Source organism: Macaca mulatta, chromosome 4 (assembly GCF_049350105.2).
Source record: "Macaca mulatta isolate MMU2019108-1 chromosome 4, T2T-MMU8v2.0, whole genome shotgun sequence".
Taxonomy (NCBI): Eukaryota; Metazoa; Chordata; class Mammalia; order Primates; family Cercopithecidae; genus Macaca; species Macaca mulatta.
In genome coordinates this window covers 13,954,854-13,975,692 of record NC_133409.1, presented here as the reverse complement: position 1 = coordinate 13,975,692, position 20,839 = coordinate 13,954,854, and the positions used below count along the sequence as shown (strand labels likewise).

Here is a 20,839-nt window from a genome sequence, read left to right as displayed (position 1 = left end):
TGACTAGTCCGTAAGAAAAGTCCTAAAGATACTGCCACTGGGGTGTCATCAACAACACAGCCCAGCCAGATCCCCCTAACTATAGGTGTGGGTAGATACCACCTATAGGTTGACCAACCCAATCCACACGCCACTACTCTTTTTTTCTTTTTTTTGAGACGGAGTCTCACTCTGTCACCCAGGCTGGAGTGCAGTGGTGCGAACTCAGCTCACTGCAAGCTCCGCCCACGGGTTCACGCCATTCTCCTGCCTCAGCCTTCGGAGTAGCTGGGACTACAGGCACCCGCCAACATGCCTGGCTAATTTTTTGTATTTTTAGTAGAGACTGGGTTTCACTGTGTTAGCCAGGATGGTCTCGATCTCCTGATCTTGTGATCCGCCCTCCTCGGCCTCCCAAAGTGCTGGGATTATAGGCGTGAGCCACTGTGCCCAGCCGCCACTACTCTTGAGAGCAGCCAAACAAACAGCATGAGGCATCAGAGGAAGCCTCTAGTATAAAAAGCAGAGACAAAAATGCAACAGAGACTATAAAGGGAGAAAACTTAGTTAAAAAATCAAAACTCACCACTAATATACTCAGACAATGTGCTGCAACCATGAAATAAGAACAGACCACTATACAAAGAGATAACGTAGAGGAGAAAGAAACTTTTGAAAATTAAAAATATGATAGCGGAAATTTTAAAAAACTCAATAAAGGGATCAGAACACAGTCTCTTCCACAAAAAGATGTGAAACAGAAAAGAGAGAAAATAAGAAAACTGAAGTGTCAGTCCAGAAAGTCCTACATCTTTTTTTCTTTTTCAGACAGTTTCACTCTTGTCGCCTAGGCTGGATTGCAACGGCGCAATCTCAGTTCACTGCAACCTCCATCTCCTGAGTTCAAGCAATTCTCTTGTCTCAGCCTCCCAAGTGGCTGGAATTACAGGCACGCACCACCATGCCCAGCTAATTTTGTATTTTTAGTAGAGACAGGGTTTCGGCATGTTGGTCAGGATGGTCTTGAACTCCTGATCCCAGGTGATCGGCCTGCCTAGGCCCACCAAAACGCTGAGATTATAGGCATGAGCCACCACGCCTGGCCCAGGAAGTCCTACATCTGAATAATAAATTCCAGAAAAAGCAAACAGAAAAAAAGTGGGTAAGACACTATGATGATATTAAATATTCAATTAATATCCATGTTTACTGAAAGGCATGAGATTCCACATTGAAAGGGCCCTTCACGTGCCCAGCATGATTGATAAAAATAGACTCACACAAAGGACCATTGTCATTAAATTTCAGAACACTAGAAACAAAGAGAAACATCCGACGAACTTCCAGAGAGGAAAAAACAGGAATCAAAGTTTCAAATAATTTACTTCCCATGTACCCTTTCTCAAGAAACTATGGGAGGGAATGCTCTACCAAATCCATAGAAAATCAAGAAAGAGGACTTGAGACACAGGAACCACGAAAAAGCCAGCACAAGAAGGAGAAGCCATCTCCCCAGGAGGATGGTGAGGGGCATCCCAGGAGAGCTGTGCTCAGGGAAAGTGGTTGGGCAGGACGTGTGAAGAGTTCTCCAAGGAGGTAAATCCATAGAATGCCTCATGTGCCTGAACATAAAAGGAGATTAAGACCACTGGGGATGAGTCTGGGGTTGAAATTTGAAATACTAATAATACAAAACTTAAAAAGTAAGGCAATTATTAATGCCAGGGAAAACAAAAAGTGGTGCAGGAAAGGAGAATTTATCATTAATTCAAGGCTCAACTATGAACAGGTTTATGTAATCATAGTCAGAGAAAACAGACCTAACCAAAGTTTTATATCTATATGGGAGTAATAATGGGAATAGAAAAGGTGAACGCATTATGATAAGAGGCAAAAAGACAGAAACAAAATCTTCATCTTCCTTAGAAGTCATTAGATAATTCCTCAAGTTCATAAGTCAGAAAGCAGCAAGACTGTGGCATTGGGAAGTCTGGATGTAAATGCTAAAAGGATGCGTCAAAAGAGCTTAAAGTGAAAGCCACTGAGAGGGGAACAATGAAGAATAAGGGGACAGGAGATCACTGGATTTTTGTTACTTTTTTTGTAATAAATCTTTGACTACATATATTTATATGTAAATGTGTATATATAAAAAGACTACATATAAATATATGATTTTTATACATGTATAAGATATATAACTTTAATATAAATTATACATATAATTTTTGTATATACAACTTAAGAAAATATGTATGTATAACTAAGAAAGCAAAAATATTGTGAAATATTGCTTACCAAGTTATTATATATTTTAAAAATTGTTCTTTATTATCAAACTATAGGTAAATTATAGAAGTATTTCATTAGATATTACCCATCACATTTGAACAATATAAAATAATCTTTCATATTAAATTATTAGTCCATTTAGGTGTACATGATAATTATCATAGCATATATAAGTACTGATTCCAAGTATTTTTGGCCAATTTCATTGCACAACATAATATAAAGTACTGGTGGTTATATAAAGTACTCACCAGCTCTAGTGGACTAAGACGTGCGCCAGAGATAGGCCTGGAATCAGATGACTCAAAACTGGATGCATGGAGGCTAGCATAAAAGATGGTGCAGAGTGTTAGTTTGTGAAGAATCATTTCTTTATTTATAGTATATATTAGTTAACTCTAGCTAAAAAGCAAGTAAAAGGATGCGATGCATAAGCCTTAAGGAAAAACATTTTTTAATGTTATTGTACGTAAACAGTTTATTAAGAAGTCTTTTGATTACATCTAGGAAGTTTGAAATATACTGAATAATGAAAAGAATAAGTGTATAGAGGAATTTTTTAAAAAGCTTTGTTCATATCACTTCAGAAAGCTGGTATGGGACAACCGCTAGTAACCATTTCATTCCAAAGTAACTTCCTGAACCAGTGTTTGGAATCACTTCTAGGAATCTTGAACAAAATTCAAACTTAAAAAGACAACTACCTTGAAAATCAGTCAATGTAATCTATCACACCACAAGCTAAAGAAGATACAGAAAATACAAGCTAAAGAAGATACATATTAGCAGACATAGAAAAGGCATCTGGCAAAATCCAACACTCATAATAAAAATTCTTAGCAAACTAGGAATAGAAGAAAACTTCTAAGAATATCTACAAGAAACCTACAGCTAACATCATATTTACAGTAAGAAAGAGTTTTCTCACTAAGATGACAAAGAAAGCAAGGATGTCCCCTCTTACTACTGCTTTTCAGTGTCATACAGAACATCCCAGCTAATGCAATAAGATAAGAAAAAGAAATTAAAAGCATACAGATTGGGAAGGAAGAAATAAAACTCTTTGTTTGCAGATAACAGGATTATCTATGTAGAAAATCCTAAAGAACTGACAAAACCTCCTGGAACTAATAAGTGATTATAGTACAGTTGCAAGATACAAGGTTGGAAACTGAAATGAAAACATATTATCATTTACATTAGCACTCCAAAAATTAAATACTTATAACTCTAACAAGATATGGATAAAATCTAGATGAGGAAAGCTACAAAACTCAGTGAAAGAAATCAAAAAACTAAGAAAATGGAGAGAGCTTCCATTTCCATGGCTAGGAAGACTCAATGTTGTCAATATGTCAGTTCTTCCCAACTTGATCTATAGATTCAATGCAATCTCAATCAAAATCCTGGCAAGTCATTTTGTCGATATCGACAAACTGATTCTAAAGTTTCTATGGAGAGACAAAAGACCCAGAATAGCCAACACAATGTTGAACAAGAAGAACAAATTTAAAGGACTGACACTCCCTGACTTTAAGACATATTATAAAGCTACAATAATAAAGACAGTATAGTACTGGTGAAAGAATAAACAAATAGATCAATGGAACAGAATAGAGGGCCCAGAAGTAGACTGACATAAATACAGTCAACTGATCTTTGACAAAGGAGCAAAGGCAATACCATGGAGAAAACATAGCTTTTTCAAAAAATGGTGCTGGGCTATTTCACGGAGGTGGAGGCTCGATGCATTCAAGATCCACCTTCACTCATAACCCATTGCCATGGCCAAAGAAGACACTGCTGCTGGAGGTGCAGTGGATGTTAATACTGCTTTAAAAGAGGTGCTGAAGACCAGTCTCATCCAGGACAGCCTAGCACATGGAATTTGCAAAGCTGTCAAAGCCTCAGACAAGAGCCAAGCCCATCTTTGTTGCTTCCATCTAACTGTGATGAGCCTGTCTATGTCAACTTGATGGAGGCCCTTTGAGCTGAACACCAAATCAACCTAACTAAGGTTGATGACAAGAAACTAGGGTAATAGGTAGGTTTCTCTAAAACTGATAGGGAGGGAAACCCCATAAAATGGTTGGTTGTAGTTGTATCGTAGGACTTTGGAAAAGAGTCTCAAGCCAAGGATGTTATCAAAGAGTACTTCAAATGCAAGAAATTGACAAGTAAAACCTTGGCTCATATTCCTAAAAAACAAACAAACAAAAACAAAAAAACAAAAAACAGTGCTAGGACAACTGGACATCAACCATCTACATGCAAAACAAAAACAAAACACAAACCTAACACCCTTCACAAAAATTAACTCAAAATGGGTCATAGACCTAAATGTAAAACACAAAACTATAAAATCCCTAAAACATAACACAGGACAAAGTCTAGAAAACCTTGGATATTCCGGTGACTTTTAATATACAACACCAAAAGCAAGATCCATGAAAGAAATTGGTAAGCTTGACTTCATTAAAATTAAAATTTTCTGCTCTGCAAAAGACACCATCAAGAGAAGAAGAAGAAAAGCCGCAGAGCAGGAGAAAACATTTGCAAAAGACATGTAAGATAACGAATTGTTATCCAAAACACACAAATAATTCTTAAAATTCAACAAGAACACAAACAACCCATTTAAAAAATGGGCCACAGACCTTAACAGACACCTGACCAAAGAATACACACATATGTAAAATAAATATATAAAAAGATGCTCCACATCATATGTCCAGGGAAAGTAAATTAGAACAATGAGATACCACTACACACGCATTAGAATGGCCAAAATCTAGAACACTGACAATGCCAGTGCTGGCAAGGATGTGAGGAACAGGAACTCTCATTCATTGCTGGTGAGAATGCAAAATGATACAGCCCGTTTGGAAGACAGCTTGGCAGTTTCTTACAAAGCTAAACACAATCTTCCCATATGATCCAGCAATCATGCTCCTTGGAATTTACCCAAAGGAGTTGAAAACTTTGACAGGTGTGGTGGCTCATGCCTGTAATCCCAGCACTTTGGGAGGCCAAGGCGGGCGGATCACGAGGTCAGGAGATTGAGACCATCCAGGCTAACATGGTGAAACCCCGTCTCTACTAAAAATACAAAAAAAAAAATTAGCTTGGTATGGTGGCGAGCACCTATGGTCCCAGGTACTCAGGAGACTGAGGCAGGAGAACGGCGTGAACCCGGGATGCAGAGCGTGCAGTGAGCCGAGATCGCACCACTGCACTCCAGCCTGGGCAACAGAGCAAGACTCTGTCTCAAAAAAGAAAAAAAAAGAAAACTTATGTCCACACAGAAACTTATACATGGATGTTTATAGCAGCTTTATTTGTAATTGCCAAAACTTGGAAGCAAATGAGATGTCCTTCAGTAGATGAATGGATAAACTGTGGTATAACCAGACAATGGAATATCATTCAGCACTAAAAAGAAATGAGCTATTCAAGCCATGATAAATCGTGGAGGAAACTTATTACTAAGTCAAAGAAGCCAATTTGAAAAGGTGACATACTATATATTCCAACTATATGACATTCTGGCAAAGGCAAAACTGTGGAGACAGTAAAAAGATCAGTGGTTGCTAGTGGGTGGGGGAAGGAAGTGAAAAATAAGCAGAGCAAAGAATTTGTAGGACAGTGAAACTACTCTGTATAATATTATAATAGTGGTTACATGTCATCAGAAATTTGTCCAAACACATAAAATGTACAACACCAAGAGTGAACCCTAATGTGAACTACAGCCTTTGAGTGATAATGGTGTGTCAAAGTATGTTCGTCGATTGTAACCAATGTACCACTCTGGTGGAGGATGGTGATAATGAGATGCTGTGGATGTGTTGTAGTAGGGGGTACATGGGGAATCTCTGTACCTTCCACTCAGTTTTGCTGTGAACTTAACACTGTTCTAAAAAATAAGTCTATTTTTAAAAATTATCCATAAGAATTAAGGGAAAGTATAACCTGGTGCTTAAATAGCTGAGTGAACAAGAATGCGAAATACCATATACCTGAAGGAGGAAGGAGGTCTATTTTCTGACGTTCTTGAGGATGCAGGTCCGAATAGTTTTCTTTGGGCTTCCTGTGGTGTAAATGGTCTTTGGGTTCTAACTGTTCTTAACGCATTTCGTGCTTCGCTTATGATTTCTGCACTGGTCTTCTGCTTGGACACTGAAGATCGATAAAATGGATCCAGTTTTCCTAACATTTTATCATCTGGAGACAGCATCCTTCCTTTGAAAGTAAAATATTCTTCAGATAGACACCATGCCCTGCAAATACATGGTACAAAACCCATTAATTATTTGTATCCAGGGCTTTATAAAAATGAATGCTTAAGCCTATCCATATATTAAACCATTCCTCTATATTAAGCTTTAAAAATCTGAATGAATTTTTAATTAAAAACCCACCAAGCAGTTAGAAGGTTAGGATCTGAGAACAACTCTCAAAAATGTAGAGAGGAAAATTTCCCCAAAAATACACAACTGAGGAAAAAGATGTGCAGGGAAGAAACCCAGGATGAAAGCTAAACCCAGAGAGAAAGACTAATCATGAAAGAAGACAGAATAGGAAGAGCGAATCATCTCATGGTCTTCAGCCTACAAAAAACACTGAGGGTCCCCACTGCCCTCCACACTATGTGATACTATAAGGTTAAATTTTAGACAGAAATGTTGTATTTCTAAAGGACACTTGATTTTGCAACAAACCTCAGAGAATGGTTCAGCCCCACATTTGTCCATGGTACAACTGAATGAATTGATCCAACTCACCTATAATTTGAGGTAGTGACCTAAGTAAATAAATACCAAATATCAATACCAACTGATCCTTTCCCAACTCCCCTTTCTGAAAGAGTTAAAGTCATTACAAGGGCCATGAGAATGCAGATCCTTCTCAAACGTTGGTGTGTTCCATGGAGACAAATCTAAACTTTAAAATAGGACAGATTTTTAAAACGTAATTCTAATGAGTACATGGCATTAGGTGTTTCTTAAAAAAAAAAAAACCCAAACCCCATAAAATGCCATATCTCTAGAGAGACAGAGGTCTACATGGATTTTCCACCTATTTCAGCTGCCCAATTTTAGAATAACTTCTGCAAAACAGAAAACTGCTTTGTGACATATTCCCCAGGAAACTAAAAAGATTCCATTTCTATAAGTAGAATTAACAGGTGATTCCTTAGACAAAAAAGATTTACTATATTATGATTCTAAACATTGTTACATAACAATAGACAACAAGAACATTTGTTTAGCTCTACACAGGCCCCAACCAAAGAGTTTCTGATGAAAACTATAAACGATATGTCATACTTTTCATATGGAAATGCCAGGTGTTGAGTTAAAATAGTAAAAAAATTACTTGATAAGCAATGCTATTTTAGGAATTTTTGATACAGGATTTTGAATTTAAGCACAGTCCCTACAATTATGTTCATTAATATAACTACCAAAAACGATGAGGGGCCTAGTACATTTTATTTCTAATACTTTTGAAATGATTGGCTTTCACTTTAAAATATGCAATGATAATTATTTAAAATATATACACAATTTTTTATATCTACATATATGCATATTATTTTTGGATGCATAATACAAATTCAGTCCCATAACATCTAACTTAAGCGGCCATGACAGGTTTGTTGGTCTGTTTCTAAAAGACCTACTGCAGGAAGAAATTGTGCCACTAAGTGAGAAGAGGTTTCTGCACAACAAACAGGCTTCTTCCAGAGCCTAAATCAGGTTTGCCACCCCTTTGGCCTCACATGGCATTAATTAGTCTACCAATGTCCAAAAGTCATCTGGCAAATCTAATAAAGATTAGAGAAAGTTCTGTGGGGAGTAATAACGGACTCTCACTCCTGACCTAAGATTCTCTCTGGCTACCTTTGAGTTTGTATTAAAAACTATACTCTTGCCGGGCGCGGTGGCTCAAGCCTGTAATCCCAGCACTTTGGGAGGCTGAGGCGGGTGGATCACAAGGTCAGGAGATCGAGACCATCCTGGCTAACACGGTGAAACCCCGTCTCTACTAAAAAATAAAAAAAAACTAGTCGGGCGAGGTGGTGGGCGCCTGTAGTCCCAGCTACTCGGGAGGCTGAGGCCGGAGAATGGCGTGAACCCGGGAGGCGGAGCTTGCAGTGAGCTGAGATCCGGCCACTGCACTCCAGCCTGGGTGACAGAGCGAGACTCCGTCTCAAAAAAAAAAAAAAAAAAAAAAAAAAACTATACTCTTTCAGAGAGTGATGAAGCAGGAATATTTACTCAGGTCAAATTCTTTCTGTGAATTACCTGGGGGCATACAGGAATTTAGACTGAACAAATACTATACTGACAGAAACAATGTAGTTACAGGGCTAAAAATATTTTTGTCTATAATTTTTACCAAAAATTCTAACACAACTTTCTCTATCCTTCTTCTTCTCTTTTTCCACCAAATCTCACTTTAACAATTATATTGTGAGAAACTTGTACAATAATGTAAAATCTGCACAATATGTTATGATCATGTTAATATTCACTAAATCAATCATGGAAATATTTAATAATACATGTGAACTGACTTAGAAGAATTAGAAGTGGGGCTTTGGGCGGAGAACTTTTAAATTGATATTTGTTAAACTACAAATTATTATAGATGGTTTTTGCCAACTTGAAAAATTAATCACTCAGGACCTGAAAGCTTATCTACTTAAAGTATACCTGAACCATAACACAATAATCCTACAGAAATTCTAACTTTACAAAATTTTCCTGCCAAGTCGAGCAAATCCATTCAGCCAGTTTTAGTACTGATTAACTGTTTCCTAAAAGGAACACAAAACCATCTTCACTCTCAAGCAAGAACCACTAATGTGAGATAAACATTTACTAACACCAAGCACTGTGCTAAGTCCTCTTGACTGCATTATCTCAATTAACCCCACAACAATTTTGCAAGGTGGACAGAGTCTTTTTAAAAAAATAACTAGAGATGAGGTCTCACTATGTTGTCCAGGCTGGTCTCAAACTTCTGGGCTCAAGCTATTCTCCTTGGCTTCTCGAAGTGCCGGGATTACAGGTGTGAGCCACCATGTAATCTATGGTCTGGACAGGGTCTTAAGCAATAGAAAAAAAGCTATGATACATTGCCCACAGATAATATTCAAACTCCTACCCACTAGATGGGGTGGTAGGAGGTGGGGCACTTAGAGGCATTGGGGCTGCAACTATTAACCCACTCACATAGAGACCCCAATATTTTCCCAACAGGAACAGCCTTCTTGGTGTGTACCAGCTGAGTATTTACCCTGCTTATACTCAAATGATTTAAATACAAGGTAGAAACTGATGGCAGCAATAAAAAAAAAGAGAGAGACAAATTATTTATGTGATCACAAAGAGAAGAGATTTCTGATTGGGGGAAGACATCAGGTGGACTTCCGGGAAGAGGTGTTGCTTGAGCTAGGTTGTGAAAAAAGGGCTGAATTTGAGCAAGTGGCAGTGGCTGGCACTGGAGCCGGAGTAGGGAAGGAAGTTCCAACAAAGTCAGCAAGTGAGCCAATGCAAAGCATCAAGACATACAGGGTGTGTGTGGACAAGGGGAACTCTGAAAATGGTGATTGGGGCTGAACCCGCTAAATTAAATGGCGAGAATTTAAAAGTTGATGAGCAGATCAAATAACAACATTTTGAGGGATGATGTGATCTGGCAGAGATGGGCAGGAAGGAAAGGAGGGCAAAGACCAGAAGTAGTGAAATCGGACAGTTTTTATGTAATCACCCAGCTAACTCTCAAAGGTCATTTCCTCAAGGAAGCTTTCCTGAACATGCCTCTCCCACCCAGCTAGCCTGAGTTAAGGGTCCCTCCTCCAGACTCCACAAAGGCCCCCAGCGGGTCTCTGCCACTCCACCCTCCCACTGTGTTAGAATTGCCTGTGCACGTGGTATTGGCCCGAGACTCTCCGCCCCAACCCTCCACGTGAGGCACAGCTGAAGGTCAACACTTACATAATCACTAGACTCCATTTTTAAATATAGACTTGAGCTAAGACATTTTCAGATGAAGGCTGCATAGTTTCTCTAACTGGAGATATTTGTTACAGTGAATTGTGAAATCTGGACCTTATTTCCAATCTGTCTTGATGTTATGTGGTCAGAGGAGTTCAGATTTAGCCTCCTTTCCCTGACTTGCCTTATTTCAAGTTGCCTGGCACAGAGTAGGACTCAATGTTGTGATGAATGAGTGAAGTATGGAAAGCCTGAGATACAGGAGTCAAGGTGAAGCACAGGTTAGAGGAGAGAACAAGTGAGGTGCACTGAGAACAGAATTAAAAACTGAGAACAGAATTGACAGGATTTGGCATCCATGATTCCAGGAAGAGGCCAGAAACAACACCGGGTATGCAAACCTAGGGGAGCTAGAGGGCAAGGAGCCTTTTAAAAGAAACAGGAGAAGCAGACTTCAAGAGGAAAGAAGAAAGAGGTTGAGTTCTGTCTTGCATCACACTATCCTGAGTCTGTCGTATCCACAGGACCTCTAGAGGGTGAACACCACCAGCAGTAGGAAATTTGAAAGTGAAGAACTTTTTTTTCAACAAGATATTTCTTATTGGTCTGGGGGAAGGTTCAGAGTCATAATTTATAGAAGTTTATAACTAATTATAAAGACCTGTCTTTACTGTTGTTGCTAATAGCCACTGGAACCAGAGCCTTCTTGCTAAATGCAACACTGCGCTACCAGGATGTCTGCAACAGGGGAAAAGCAGGCCAGTTTCATAGCCTTCCCTGCAAATCAAATACTCAGGACCCTTCTGTAACTCTGAATCATTTTTGTATTAATATGAGCATCCAAAAGGCAGTGGTTAAGTGCTTAGATGCTGGAGTAAGGGTTTAAATGCTGACAATTCACAGCCATGTGACCTTGGGCAATGCCTCTAATATCTCTAAGCATCAGTTTCCTCATCTGTAAAAGGTGCATGGTAATAATTGCCTCATAGGATTGTTTGAAGAATTAAATGATATAATACATGTAAAGTGCATTAGCACGGTGTTTTAATATGGCCCTTAAAATGTTAACAATGTTAACAGATGTTAACAATTATTGCCCAAGTGCTACATGATAAAAGGATACAGCAAACTCATTTCCACGAACGAAAAACTGCATTTTAAAAAAGAAACTGCAAAAGAGAGAATGACGTTTGTTCAGTGTTTCTATACATAAAGTTTATTATTATTATTATGCTTTAAGTTCTACGGTACATGGGCACAACGTACAGGTTTGATACATAGGTATACATGTGCCATGTTGGTTTGCTGCACCCATCAACTCATTTACATTAGATATTTCTCCTTTTAAACTGCGGGTGGTGGTGCTTGCCTTTATGAAAACAGATAATTTTTATTAAGCATTTTATTGAATATCAGCGATGCCAAATTAACATCAACAACTAACCAGAATCCCATAGATTAAGAAACCAGGATAAAAATAATAAATGGTGCTTGCTTTTCAACCAAGTTAAAGTATAATAATTATAAATCAGGGTGGGACGTAAGATCTGTTGTGTTACTTGTGGGAATGGATCACAAAAAGCATTATGTATACACTCCATGATTTTAACGTATGTTAAATATTGTTACACATACATTTTTATTTATTGAGGCCCTGTTGCCTGAAAGTGCCCAGATATAAACTGTATGACTCTGGCCTGGTTACCGCCTGCCTAGACAAAGCCCCTTAGTCTACCACTCTCATTCAACAAATATTACTGGGCTTCTATTAACCACCACGCACTTGGCTAAGTGCGACAGTACATAAATAAAGACAACCGCCCCGGACCCCTGACAACATGCACAGGGACCCCTGACAACATGCAACATCGCCTCTCTACCCTATCCGAGGACACACAGGCAGACGACGGCAGGAGGGGTCCCCGGTGAGCCGCAGGGGAGACCTCACCTCCCGCGCAGACAGCGGGTCCCCTACCCACGGCAGTGCCCGCTCTTCCACGGTCCCGGCCAGGGCAGAGCGCAGCAGCATCCTCACCCCGCCCGGCCACCCTCCCACTTCGCCCTGCCGCCAGCGTCTCCATGGTAACCGTACACAAACTACCTCCCGCCGCCCGGCCGCCAGATTGCGGGGCCAGGCCGCTGCAGGGCGGGCGGAGCCGGCCGGGGAATGAGCTTGGCGAGGGCGCAGGGAAGGAGGCTTCCGGCCTGACCCAAAGCACCTGTAATGAGCGCTTGAGATAGCAGCGGCTGCGAGGTTCAGCTCATCCTCCGGCTCTCCCCAGGCAGTGGCCAAGGAAGCGGCGCTGGAGCTAGCGGGGTAACCCCAGGTCGCCGCTCGGCCACTGGGCCTGCGCGGGTCCCGCCAACGCATGCGTAGAAGCTCCGAGGCGTGGCGACGGCCGGAGCGGGTGGGAGGAGCCTGGAGAGGGCTGGAGGCCGGGAGGTCAGAGCAGAGCCGGCATCATGTGCAGGTGTCCGCTTTTAAATTAGCAATTTGCCGAGCCACATCTGTTGCTCCCCTAGCGGATCCCAGCGCATCTGTTAAATAACAACAGGCAGGCCGGAAGCTTAATGCTTGCGGGTAAGAAGGATTTACTGGCTCAGGTTAGGGGTCTGTATAACCTCTGAGTTATACAGAGGTTGTATAACTGAGCCTCTGTTTCCTCTGATGTCGAGTGGCAGGAAATATTAATAATAGTACCTTGGGCTGTTATGAAGGTTGCATGAGAAAATAGATGTAAAGAGCTATGCACGTGGCAATCAACGAATATTAAACTGTTGGCTGTTATTAAGCCCCTGCATTTGTAGAGCACTTCAGAGTTCGCAGAGTATGCACGTAATCCTACCTTCTGAATCTGAGGAGGCAGCCTGGCGTCCCCATCCACAGGAGAGAAACTGGGGGCCTGAGGTGTAGTGATCAGGAGAAGGAGATTCCAGTCTAGGTCCCCCGTGGCCAATCGTTTTTTGTTCGTGATCACAGTTGAACGGCAAAAAGCACTCCATTTATGTGTTTCTAGTTTAAATTCCCTTCTCTCCTATTAGACCATTTAGCAACACTTTACGGTGTTAAATACAAGTGAGATCATAAGCACTCTCCATTCAGGTTTGCACTACGTTTTATAAATATGGGGATTTTCCAGCTGAAGTGCTATTTGTCATCAACATTGGAAAAATGCCACTTCCTTTGGTGCTAAGCATCTTGTAAAGAATAACTAAATTGAAAATATTTTTGAGCACATACCATGTGTAAGGCATCGTTCCAGGTGGGAAATGATGCTAACCTGAACTAAAGGAATGTAAATATTCTTCAAAATACTCAGGAGGATTTCAAACATAACAGAAAATAAGTTCCTATTCATTGATTGGATAATTTTAGGACCCGAAACAAAATATTTTGTGTTCTTCAGGATTAAAGTATTTTCCAGTGACTCAACATGACATATCAACAATTCCCATTTACTGGTCAGTGGACTCCATTGTGAAATGGACCATTGCCCATTTTAAATAAAACTATGTGTTTTGAATTCACAACTTGTGAGACGTCATACAATGCCACTTTATTTTGGTCTCTCACTATCATTTTAAAATTTATTCAGTGTTAGTTATCTTCTCCTGTCCCTGGATGGGAAGAAATTTGGGGGTAAAGCCCTGGATTTTTCTGCTCATTCTTAGATAACTGACAGTTCTGTCATAACTAAATCTCAACCACAGCTTCATTTCAAAACTATAATGTTGGGTGCAAGATTTAAACAAATGCATCAAATTTCACAGAAAGTAAGTCTTCCTCCCCCCATTCCAGCCCCCAGTTTAAGCTCTCTAGCTGGCCTTCCCTGAAGGGATGCACTAGGCTTAGGCTTGCCCCCCACCCCCACCCGCCCCCCTATTCACTAGAGGTTGTTTAAGACCCAGCTTGGATCAAACTGGCAGTGAGGAGAAGGAGGTGAAGGAAGGAGATGGAGCATTTCTTCCTGTAGTTGAGCAGCTTCAAGCTTGCCGTGCTGGCCTGTGGTTAAAGCAGCTCATGTAGGTCTTTCCTGATCCTTTGGAGTCTCCCACTGATGGGGACCTCCCTCCTGGGGGCTCCTGAAAATCCTAAAAACACAGGGTTTATTCCAGCTTTCAGTGCCCCTTTAGAGAGGTCCCAAGGGAAAACCCACACATCTGTTACCCTAGTGATTCTGAGAGCTCAGGCCTGTCTGCGTGCAGCCCCTTCCAGGCTGCCATAGGCGGGAGCTTTAGCTTACCCAAGAGTGAGTCAGGCTCCAGTTCTCCAGGCCACGTAACTACAGTCTCTGGCAGTCCCAGGCCCCTGGGGAAACCCCCCTCGCTGGCTTGAGATGAAGGGCATAGCACCCCACACTCCTTTCTCCAAGGAAGTTTCCCCACACATCTTCCCTTTCCACTCTCTGACCCCTTATTTTTAGCTGCAGCCTGGGTGAGGAGTTGAGGGGGTCTTAGGTTTCTTTGTCACCTGCCCTACGGAGACTCTGCCTCACCTCACTTAGAACTGATGATTACATAATTACCATCTGAGTGGAAACATCAGCCTAAAAACCTCTGGTGCAGCCAATTACTAGCTGTGGTCTTATACCTTAGGATCTTGGTCTAAAATAGACCGTAAGCAAGCTACTGGAACCTGATGCTACCCAACTCAGCTGGCCAGGAAATATCTGCTGGGCAAATTAGAACCATTGAAAAGAATGACATGGGTAGAATTAGAGGAAGCAGTTATTTGAAGCAACGAAGCTCCCCAACTTACCTCACTGCAGGACACTATATGAGAAAATACTTCGGCTGTCACAGCAGTGGCGTATTATACGGACCTGGCTGTTTCTCCACTGTTACCTGATGGCTATTATACAGAATTTTACATCGGTTTTGTAAGTGGCATTGCTTTAGAAACAAAACTGTTGACATGTTTCATATACTTTAGAGAGATGAAAGAGGAAGACAAAGTATTATAAGTATCTGACATTTATAAAGCACTCTATAGTTTCCAAATTGCTTTTATTTGGGACACTTCATTTCTTTTGTCTAATTTGGAGTTTATAAGAAGCCTGGAAAGTAGGTATCTCAATTTGAGGTGGGAGGAAACTGAGGTTCAGGGAGGTGAACTCGTCGGCCCACAGGCACACAGCTAGTAAAAGGACCTGAGATCTGGGGTTCTTGATGCCCAAGTTCAGTACACCATGCTGCTATTATACATGCATTTTGTCCCCAGCATGGAAAGGTACTTTGGAGGTTACTGAAACTGTCAAGCTATGCTCTTTATTTCCTCCTCTCACTTATCCCAGAGTATTTGCTGCGTGGGGCTATAGGGATCAAGAGGAACTTAAGAATCTTTACATTCACTTGAAAATGCCTTCTGAATTTCTGGATTTTGAATTAAAGCAAGAATTATATAGGCAGGAGATTGGGTAATGATACGGTTTTATGCAGTCTCAGATGCAAAAATTGCAACAGAATGATGAACTCATAGATGCTTTTCATCCAGACTCCACTAGTAGATTTTACAGTTTATATCATAGTTTCTATCACATATACCTCTTATTTGATATCTATAGCTCATCCTAATTTATCTGTTAGATATATTTTTGAAAAGATACATGTTAAATAAATACTTCTTTAATGTTCACAATTCCCCCCACTGCCCTCTCCCCCCACCCCCCTCCCCCGATTTTTATGACTACAACTGAGCTGTGACTCACAGGGGGAAAAAAATACTTCTGGCATGGAATGAAAATTGCCAATTTAGAATTCTAATATACACTTCAAGACACTTTCTGCTTTTGTCAGTATAGAATCTTGGTGCTTTAATTATATGTATCACACAATATAGTGTGAGGAGTTCATCAAATTGACAACCTAGGCAATCTTTGTATACAAATTTAAAGGCACAAATACATTAAAATGCAACTTGCTGGAAATTTATAATTCAATGAAAATTAACTAACTTCATGGAACTGGATAGACATGAGACTGTGGAATTGTCCTAAAACTTATCAGCTAAAATGTCTATGTAAATCCTGTCTTTATTGGGGCTCAGCTGTGACCTGTGCACCTAAGTATTACTTTACCTTTAAGTACACTATCCCGTATCACCCCTGCCACCCCAGGCCACGTGCTCCACCAAGCTGCCAAGCTGTTGACAGGAATGCTAATTAATAAGGGTCCATTTAATTACCAGTAGATTACAGAGTCTCTAAGGACCCTGCACTTCACTGGAAGGGAGGAGGTTCTCGTTTTCAGGGAGTGTGTCAGTGTCAGTAGGATTGTAACTATGAATTACTTCATCCTGAACAACTCTTGGATGTTAAAACAGACCAACTAAGACAATCAGAAACCCAATATTCTTTGTACAACTCACTTATGAAACATTACTTAGTGAGCATGCCTGTATCTTTTGGAAGTTTTTGCCTGCAAATAACAGAATATTCCACCAAAAGTAGCTTACACGCCAAGGACATTTATTGTTTTGTTTAACAGTCACTGGAACTGGGCTGCTTCAGGATTGGCCCCACAGCTCAGGGACCAAGGAGGATCAGTCAAGTCTCCCCACATGGTCACAAGACGGTGGTGGCCACACTGAGCTGGGAAAGGGGAAGGGCCCTCTCTATGTATATCTCTACACTGAGAAGGAAAACATTTCCCAGAAGCCTCTTGGTCACCTTGTCCTTACATCTCATTGGCCAGGCTGTGTCACATGGCCACACACCAGGCCCTGGCAGAGATGGATGGGGCTACCATTACTGTGGCTGATTTCAATCCATCAAGGTTCATCCTTTGGGTTTGGTGGGGAGGAGCCCACTTTGCACACTTTGCTGCCACAACCTGAAGCAAACTGGAGCTCTGTTCAGCAGGAAGGAGGGGCAGTGGCTGTTGGATAGATCTGAAAGACCGCCACAGTGGCCTGGTGACAGGTCTCCCCAGTCCAAATGGGCAACTGTCACAATCTCTCGATTCTCTAATAGAGAGTTGTCCTGAGAATCAAGAGATTGTGGCAGTTGCTTGTCCCACCTGGAGACAGCTGGAGGTGTAACACAAGGCAGGGTGCTCTATCTTGGTGCTAACTCTCAGGTGAGGCCTGGTCCCTGGTCTCACTGCGGCTCCGTCCTGGCTGCACAGTGGAGTCACCTGGAGAGCTTCAACACCATCTCCGCCCAGTACCACTCAGATGAACTGATTCAGTGCCTGGGGTAGGTGGGAGTATGGGAGTGGAGCCAGCTGTTTAGAGCTGCGGAGGTGACTGTGGTGTGCACAGCCAGCCTGGAGAACCTCAGCCCTGTGAAGCCAGAGCTCCCCTGCCTGAGAACCTCAGCCACAACCCAGCAGGAGGCAGAGCTGCCTGAAGAATCCCTGGCCTTCAGAACAGAAGGGATGGAGAAGAGCCTAATTGATGCCTGACCCAGAGATGAAAAACCCCATGTCACAGACTCATGGTGCTCTCCAAGATGTGTACCACCTCATGTCCACCCCACCAACCCCCGCCATCACCAGGCCATCTTGGGCACTTTTTGCATCTAGTCTCCAACTGGCCCCTCTGACCCCACTCCACTCCCTTCCTGCTCCAAGAGTGTTGTTCACGCTACACTCAGCAACCGAAGTGAGTGTCATCAACCACAGTTCTGGACATGCCCTCCCAACCCCTCTGCCCAGGAGCTCTCAATGTCTGCCCACTGACCACCAAGTCAAGTCTCAGATCCTCCGTGATCTGCATGAGAGCCTGTAGTTCTGTTATTCTAAGAACTAGGACTTATTTGGGGGATAGATGTCATAGGCTCTGTGCTAAGTGCTTTGCTCACTTTAAATCAGTTCCCTTCCAACCCTAAAGTACGACTATTATCCTCATTCTACATGAATAGAAATTGAGGTTTTGTTTCTTCGCTTACCCGGGTCATACGGGTGGTAAAAGTGGTGGATCTAGGATTCAAGCCCAGCTTGTTGGGTGTATGTGTATTAGGGTTCCCTAGAGGGACAGAACTAATGGAATATATATATAAAGGTGAGTTTATTAAGTGTTAACTCACATGATCACAAGGTCCCACAATAGGCCATCTGCAGGCTGAGGAGCAAGGACAGTCAGTCCAAGTTCCAAAACTGAAGAACTTGGGAGTCCGATGATCAAGGGCAGGAAGCATCCAACACGGGAGAAAGATGTAGGCTGGGAGACTAGGCCAGTTTCTCCTTTTCATGTTTTTCTGCCTGTTTATATTCTAGCCATGCTGGCAGCTGATTAGATTGTGCCCACCCAGATTAATGGTGGGTCTGCCTGTCCCAGCCCACTGACTCAAACATTAATCTCCTTTGGCAACACCCTGGCAGACACACCCAGGATCAATACTTGGCATCCTTCAATCCAGTCAAGTTGATGCTCAGTATTAATCATCACATTGGACTTAGGAGGCCATGTTACTATAGACACTGCACGCTCAGCCAAACCAGACTGCTGCCATTCCCTGATCACCCGCTGTATCTCACCACCTCTGTGCCTTGGCTTTGAATGGTCCCTGCCATGGGATACTCAGCAAACATGTCTACTCAGCACTGGGCACCCATCAGGAAGGACTGCAAAGAGGAATTCACCTTGAAGTAGTCCACGGGAGAGAGAAAGATCAATTGGTCAAGTTCATGGTGGATCCAGTCAGCACTCACCTTTTATGGCTTTATGTAGCAAGGCCCCATGGCCCAGGAGGAGGAGCCGAAATTGTGTTTATGGGGATGACCAGGGCTGGGGATGGCCAGAGAACAAAGTCTGAAGGGGCAGGCAACAGGCACAGGCTGGATGGGGAAGTAAAGAGGGAAGGAGGAATGGTCTGCAGGGTTAGGGAGAGGCTGGACGACTGAGGTCACTGATGGGAACAGAGCAGATGAGGCAGTTTGAGGAAGGAAAGTCAGGAGATCTTATTAATTCAAATGCTGCCTCTCACTAAAGTGCTTTGCTCACTTTAAATCAGTTCCTCTTCCAACCCTAAAGTACTACTATTACCCTCATTCTACATGCATAGAAATTGAGGTTTTGTTTCTTCACTTACCCAGGTCATACAGGCAACACCCTCAGCTGTTTGCCTGTGGTCACATCACTTAATAACTGCAGATGGCTTTTCTTTGAGATGTGGAAGTTGAACCCAATGACCCTTAAGATACTGCTTAGCTATGGGATTCCATGGGAGGAGGTTGTAGTCAGGGGGCTGAGAGTTGAGATTTTGGAGGTGGCTCAGACGGGAGAGCCAGATGATGAGGTCTAAGAAGTGGCCTGGCTGGTTACTGTCCTGGAGAAAGTCGGGGAGGTCAGAGGTCCCAAGAGGCCAGATGAGGCACTGACAGAGAGGGAGGGGACAGAAGGAGAGAAAGCCTGAACTGTCAGTAGTTGGTATCTCAAGCCCCTTGTGCTGTGCTAATGACACCTGTGTACAGAATGACCTGTATGCGCCACCCCACAGAGAAGGCGGTGACCCCCAGGGATTGTGGCTCCGGGAGAAACATGCCCCCTGGTTCTCTTGGGTGATGACAGCAGTGAGTTTCCCTTAGAAGGAACCCCCTAGGCAGTCTGGGGACCCATGGGCTAAAAGGAGATCCCCCAGGACACTTATTTTTTTCTCTCCTTAGTGCTCTCAAATTCAGTTAAAAAACAACAACAACAACAAAATAACAACGATGTACTTATGTGCTATTAAGTTACTAGCCCAAGAATATATTATTTTGGCAATATGACAAGAAGGACAATTTAAATAGAGAAAAGGAAAGTTTGATTTAACTGTGATCATTCAAAGAAATGTGGAGTCCAGCTTCAGGTTTAAATATTCAAGGAATCCTAGCAGGCTCCAAATCTAGCTGAATGTATCCAGGCTTCTAATAGCAAGATCTTTAAAATCTAAAGATGTTAAGCACATATCTTCATTGACATGAGAATAGTCACACGAGTCTTTATGTTATTAGATAGAAGGTATTACATAAATAGGATCTACAAAATTATCTACCAAGAATGCAGAAGTAGGCCGGGCGCGGTGGCTCATGCCTGTAATCCCAGCACTTTGGGAGGCCGAGGAGGGTGGATCACGAGGTCAGGAGATCGAGACCAACCTGGCTAACACGGTGAAACCCCGTCCCTAATAAAAATACAAAAAATTAGCTGGGCGTGATGGCGGGTGCCTGTAGTCCCAGCTACTTGGGAGGCTGAGGCAGGAGAATGGCGTGAACCTGGGAGGCGGAGCTTGTAGTGAGCCAAGATCGCGCTGCTGCACTCCAGCCTGGGCAACAGAGCCAGACTCTGTCTCAAAACCAAACCAACCAAACAAAAGAATGCAGAAGTAATACCCACAAACAAAATGTCATGATAATCATTGTGTACTTGGAAGGCACTTTTCCTCGTCAGAGCACAAAATGCTTCATGTTTCGTACAACTAAACACACACACACCTGTATACACACACAACACATATCAAACAAGGGAAATTTGAATATGGTGATGGATTCTGTCAATCAATATCCTGACTATGATATTGCACTATAATTTGGCAAGATGTTACCACTGGAGAAACTGCGCAAATGGTACGTAGGAC

General features: G+C 42.1%; 1 protein-coding gene and 1 pseudogene across 11 annotated transcripts in view; one reads left to right on the top strand and one right to left on the bottom strand.

Annotated features, from left to right (window-relative positions):
* The window catches only part of ARMC2 (armadillo repeat containing 2), a 219,886-nt gene that overhangs the window by 114,890 nt on the left and 84,157 nt on the right, over positions 1 to 20,839 (bottom strand). For 5 of the 11 annotated variants that reach the window (XM_077999238.1, XM_077999239.1, XM_001093368.5 and 2 more), the window contains exons 1-3: positions 12,500 to 12,624; positions 6,291 to 6,551; positions 2,523 to 2,595 (exon numbers count right to left, since the gene is read on the bottom strand). In XM_077999238.1, the coding sequence (XP_077855364.1) occupies positions 2,523 to 2,595; positions 6,291 to 6,508 (291 nt within the window). In that variant the 5' untranslated portion in view covers positions 6,509 to 6,551; positions 12,500 to 12,624. Of the gene's footprint in view, positions 1 to 2,522; positions 2,596 to 6,290; positions 6,552 to 12,499; positions 12,625 to 20,839 lie in introns of those variants that run through there. The other 6 variants (XM_077999240.1, XM_077999241.1, XM_015137614.3 and 3 more) reach the window with 3 other exon arrangements.
* LOC114677416 (small ribosomal subunit protein eS12 pseudogene) lies at positions 3,936 to 6,011 on the top strand (annotated as a pseudogene).